Here is a 2,433-nt window from a genome sequence, read left to right on the forward strand (position 1 = left end):
GTGGACGTAACTCAAAAAAATTTAGTATATTACTAATATTTACGAGCTACTCTGTACATAATAGTGAGACTAAACATTGAGAACTGAAGCTTGTAGCAGCTGTGCACACTTGTTCCCAATAAGGTGGGTTCCCATGCCCAGTCAAGTGCTGCAGTGACCTTGCCGAACATGCAGACCTACAATTCGGGGGTGGCAGATCATGGCAGTGGCAGCAGAAAACCTCAGTTTTTAGGATCTTCTATTTAAATCTAGTACTCTTACCTTCAGTTACATCTTTATACTGTTATAAACATCTCATTTATGATTTGCGGTGTGTTAAATTTATGCCAAATCATGAAGAAAAAGTGTCAGAGCGATGCCGAGGCTATCTTGCCATGGGCTCAGCAAGATCAATGATGTCATTATTCCCTATTCGAATCGGCCGGCTCAAACGGCTGGAAGGCATGGTGCTCACCAGAAAAGGTAATGATCTACCAGTGGTGCTCTGCTACCCCTAGTCAGTCAATATGCTTCAAGGTCTCTAAATCATGTCGTACTCTTGGTAACCACCACATGTGCTCTGCATTCCACTAGGTGCATCAAAGTTAGCAGACGTCCGTTCACGAAATATTTGAAGCCTGATAAATCAATCGCGAATGGCCCAAGAATTGATTGATCACACCATGAGAGTGATCGAAGCATGGTTTTCCAGATGGTAGTGAATTCTGTTGAAAAACTTGCACCCCAGCTTTCTGTGGATCTGTAGATCAGAATGCATATATTGCTTGTCCATCATCTTACTAATGGACACAAAAAGGATGGTAGAAAATCACCTCGAGTCCCGCTCAGCACCGAAAGGTGGTGCCTGGTCATGTGGCTGTAGTACTTAGTCAACCACAGCGTGATATCAGTGTCTCTTATCTTCCTCTCATCTCCACCACAAGATGACCTCTGTCATTGGAAGCGACCGTTATGCTTATCGCCCAACCATCGCATATTCTGCTCCCGCTGCCCATTCTCGAGCTGAGGACCCTGCTGAAACCAACGCAGCTAAGAGTCCCACCATTACTGGGATGAAAAGCATCCGAGAGGATCTTCAGACACTCATGCTCACTCTGCAACCCCTTGCCAGGTCCCCTCCCGATAAAGATTTGTCCTCTGAGGACAATCATATACCCGCTATACTTCGCGATGCTCCCAGCCACCTTCGCAGTTGGCTCATGGACTTGAGTAGCCAGGAACATGATAAAATTTATATGACAGTGGTTAACGAGGAGGACAAATTGTGGGTTGAAGAGCATTACGAAGAAGTCGTCAAGGCCATGCCTGTTCAGTGCGCTGTTATGAGGATCAGCTTTATTTTGAGTATTGACTATGGCGTCTTAGGCTCGAATTGTGGGAAAACAATATAATTCTACAAATCCCTTCTCAAATCCATCAGTTTGCTGGTCGGGTCATCAAGGAGGTGATGGACAAATATAAATCTGGCACCCACTCCATCACAATTATGGAAACTGCTGATGTCCCTCTTCTCGACAAGCATTGGAAGCAGTGCGACATCCAAATCACCGACTTAGGGCCTCTGGCTGAAGGCACCAGCCCGGCCCTCCAAAAGGCTTACTCGTACCCTACTGTAGTTGTGGAAGTAGGGTTCTCTGAATCTGCTGCAGATGTAGATTTCGATATTGTGCAAGCTTTGTGCTTGATGGAGGGGAAGCTGTGGCTTGGCATTGCATTAAAAATTAGCAAAGGCCAAAACCCTGTCCTCACTGTCACCATCTTTGTGTTTGCGCCAGGCTTGATGTCAGAAGACAAGGTTGCGGAGGCAAGGCTCAAACCCGGTCGAGTGTATGGCCGACACGAGGGGCATTGGGTCCCTGCTATTTATCAGGACCACAGGCGCTACAATAATTTCCTGGCCATCGGGGCAAAGACAATTGAAGAAGATGGGAAATGGGGCAAACCAGCTTACTATTGTCTGCAAGACGATAGCTGGGAAGTAAGTTCCATATATTTGCCTGCATGAGTTCATTACTGAGTTCTCCTAGATTACACGGGATGTGCATGACCATGAGCAAGATATTATCATAAAGGAAGGGTATTTTAAGCGTGTTTCGACAGACTTTGAGGCTCCTGCTCTGACGATCCCTGCGAAAAAACTGTGGGAAAACTTGTTGAAGTGCAAAGAAGTCACAGGATTGTTCAAAGGTGACATGGATCTTATCAAATAAAATGGTACCACCGGGGATCCCCAAGCAGAGGATTCCAAGACACTTGCAAGTACATCATGGTGGCGGCAACTTACAGAGGCTGATTTGGATGCTCCTGTTGGGAAGAAGTTGAAGCGAGGGCACTGATGTGATAATGGCGTGGCTATTGAAGGAATTAAAATTTGGTGTGTTAATTATTGCTATTTCAAAAAATGATGAGATTCTCAAAATAAAATAAAAAAGT

The 2,433-nt window shown here is 45.3% G+C and overlaps 1 protein-coding gene across 1 annotated transcript; it reads left to right on the forward strand.

Moving 5' to 3' along the window:
* Positions 1-923: 923 nt before the first annotated feature.
* On the forward strand, positions 924-2,210 carry EV420DRAFT_1653798 (uncharacterized protein; the record flags this gene model as incomplete). The annotated part of the gene is made up of 3 exons (XM_060478762.1): positions 924-1,312; positions 1,366-1,978; positions 2,028-2,210. 3 exons carry the CDS (start codon positions 924-926, stop codon positions 2,208-2,210), a joined length of 1,185 nt encoding a protein of 394 aa, XP_060321800.1.
* Positions 2,211-2,433: the final 223 nt, after the last annotated feature.

This window comes from Desarmillaria tabescens (assembly GCF_030435595.1).
Source record: "Desarmillaria tabescens strain CCBAS 213 chromosome Unknown EV420scaffold_177, whole genome shotgun sequence".
Classification (NCBI taxonomy): domain Eukaryota; kingdom Fungi; phylum Basidiomycota; class Agaricomycetes; order Agaricales; family Physalacriaceae; genus Desarmillaria; species Desarmillaria tabescens.